The sequence below is a fragment of the Haliotis cracherodii genome, unplaced genomic scaffold (assembly GCF_022045235.1).
Source record: "Haliotis cracherodii isolate W230 unplaced genomic scaffold, xgHalCrac1.p SCAF_12, whole genome shotgun sequence".
Lineage (NCBI taxonomy): Eukaryota > Metazoa > Mollusca > Gastropoda > Lepetellida > Haliotidae > Haliotis > Haliotis cracherodii.
In genome coordinates this window covers 24,705,564-24,708,063 of record NW_027266267.1, presented here as the reverse complement: position 1 = coordinate 24,708,063, position 2,500 = coordinate 24,705,564, and the positions used below count along the sequence as shown (strand labels likewise).

The 2,500-nt window shown below is 44.0% G+C and overlaps 1 protein-coding gene across 1 annotated transcript in view; it reads right to left on the bottom strand.

Annotated features, from left to right (window-relative positions):
* Positions 1–2,500, bottom strand: part of LOC139457219 (fibrocystin-L-like) — a 48,445-nt gene that overhangs the window by 2,310 nt on the left and 43,635 nt on the right. The window contains exons 2-3 of the mRNA XM_071238635.1: positions 1,832–1,906; positions 1,005–1,146 (exon numbers count right to left, since the gene is read on the bottom strand). Coding sequence (XP_071094736.1) covers positions 1,005–1,146; positions 1,832–1,906 — 217 coding nt within the window. The remainder of the gene's footprint in view (positions 1–1,004; positions 1,147–1,831; positions 1,907–2,500) is intronic.

Below are 2,500 nucleotides of genomic sequence, written 5' to 3'. Positions count from 1 at the left end.
TTAAATCAGTTTAGATGCTTGTGCTGTTTGTGCGTGAGTGTGTACAATGTGTCTGTGTGTCCGCGCGCGTGTGCCTGTCTCGCACTTACATGTGTACAATAAAGGACCAAATCATATGTTTCTGATGCTTGTGTGGGTTTATGTGCAAGTCTCTCTCTCTGTGTGTGTGTGTGTGTGTGTGTGTGTGCATGTGCCTGACTGTGTGTATCTCTGAGAGTGTGTCTGTGAGTGTGTCTGTGAGTGTGTCTGTGAGTGTGCGTATGTCTGTCTCTTTGTTCGTTTGCTTGTTTGCTTGCTCTCTTAAACTGTCAGAGCAACAAGGGTCTGCATATTTACATTGAACTAAGTCTTCCATTAAGCATGTCCCGTATAAAAACATCAGGTGTACACGAATCAAAGTATGGGAACAAACGCAGTGTTCACTGTAAGTCTTACTGTTAGATTACACAATCCAAGTATTTTTTGTTTTGTTTATTTGTTTAACGCCGCACTATGCAATATTCAAGCTCTATGACAGCAGTCTGTAAATAATCGAGTCTGGACCAGACAATCCAGTGATGGACACCATGGGCATCGACCCACGCAGTTGGGATCGATGACATGCATCAACCAAGTCAGCGAGCCTGACCCCCCGATCCCGTTAGTCGCCTCTTACGACATGCTTAGCCGCCTTTTACGGGTCGCTTAAGACCTATTCTACCCCGGATCTTCACGGGACTCGTTTGCTTGTGCTTGTATGTGTGTGTGTCTCGGTGTGTGCCTGTGTCTGTCTGTGCATGTGTGTGTTTGTCTGTGCGTGTGTGTGTCTGTCTGTGTGCGTGTGTGCGGAGAGTTGTTTACCACACAATCAGGTGCCATGAATGCTGGTGGTGACTTCGAGTTCAAATTCATCCGCTCATAATCTCCGGACATGCTTTTTTATTACTGGTACAATATTCGAAACGGCGTTAAACCTAACTCACTCACTCACTCACTCACAAAATCTCAGCGGTGCCTATACGTACGGGGTATAGCATGTGATCTGCTTCTCATGGCAACCGTCGGGGTGGATGGTGCATTCGAAGTTACGGGTGGAGGAGACAAGATACACTTTGTTTCCAAGATGGCTATTCCCAGCTCCAAAGCTGAACAGGTTCCGAGCGAAATCTGAAACGGAAGGAGAATTTCGGTCCTATCTTGGTTTTTGTTTTTCAAAATGTGCTATTTTGAAAACAGGAATAATATATATTAATCTAAGATTACGCTCGTTCCAATAAAAGTTTCATTGACTTCTTTGTATTCGTTTCAACAAGAACCACTTTGTATATACAAGCTACTATGCCAACTTTCCAGGCTTCCTGTCGACACTACTTTTCTTTACCGCGACTAGGACGCGAAAGTTTCGTGTCTTGTTCGCGAACGTACTGACGTTTATAGTGTACAGCAAGCGTCCTCTCGCATAACCTTCACGTCCCAGGCACGAACAACGAGTAGTTTGATTTGAGCAGTATCACATATGTAACAGGGTCCGAATACATTTGTACCTCAGTCCCTCTTGACATTGACGAAAGTTAGATAATTATTCATCTCATAGTTAAAGTTTGTTTGTTTAACCGTTCTCAGCAATATCCAAGCTCTATGATGGCGGTCTGTAAATAATCGGCCAGACCTGGACCAGACAATCTAGTGTTTGATATCATGAGCATCTACCCACGCAATTGTGATACGGTGACATGCATCAACCAAGTTAGCGAGCCTGACCACCTGATCCCGTTAGTCGCCTCTTACGACAAGCATAGTCGCCTTTTACGACAAGCATGGGTTGCTTAAGACCTATTCTACCTATACTTACTATTGCCCGTTATAGTGATGCGTGTCCCGCCATTCAAGCTGCCCTTTTGTGGTTCAATCTCTGAGACAAATGACTCTGAAATAACAACAAATGAATATATTAACAGGAAAAAGAGAGACAAATTAAATTATTTAAAACAATATTGCTAACTTGGATTCAGTGGAGCACGGGTATGCATGTGGTCACTAAAGAGCAACTGAACGAATTCTCTGTTTCTGAGATATGCCAAAGTTCCACTTATCGTCGGTTCGAATCCCTGTTTCAGTTTAATTTCAGCAGCAAACCCAACTAGTGTCATCAGAGTGGTAATCTTTTACTTCCGCATGAAGCTGACATTCTCTGACATAATGTTACGAGACGCATTAATCCCAAGTCATTCTTGTATTTCAGATCTTTTACGATACACTGATATGATACCGTCTCTCTGTGAATGCTCAGTAATCTGGTGTCGACTAGTGGCTTGAGGACCCTTCTACATTATTATTTACAGATAAAAATAAAATGCAGGGAAGAGGGTTTGGGTGATCCTGGCACAGTCAGGCTGGTTAGGCTCATCATCAGCTCAGGGCCCTTGCCCCCTCTACACGCAGCCCAAACAGCGAATGGGACTTCTCCCAGAGAGCGCTGCCTGGTCAAACCCATTCAGAACATTTCGGAGAATGTGGAAAC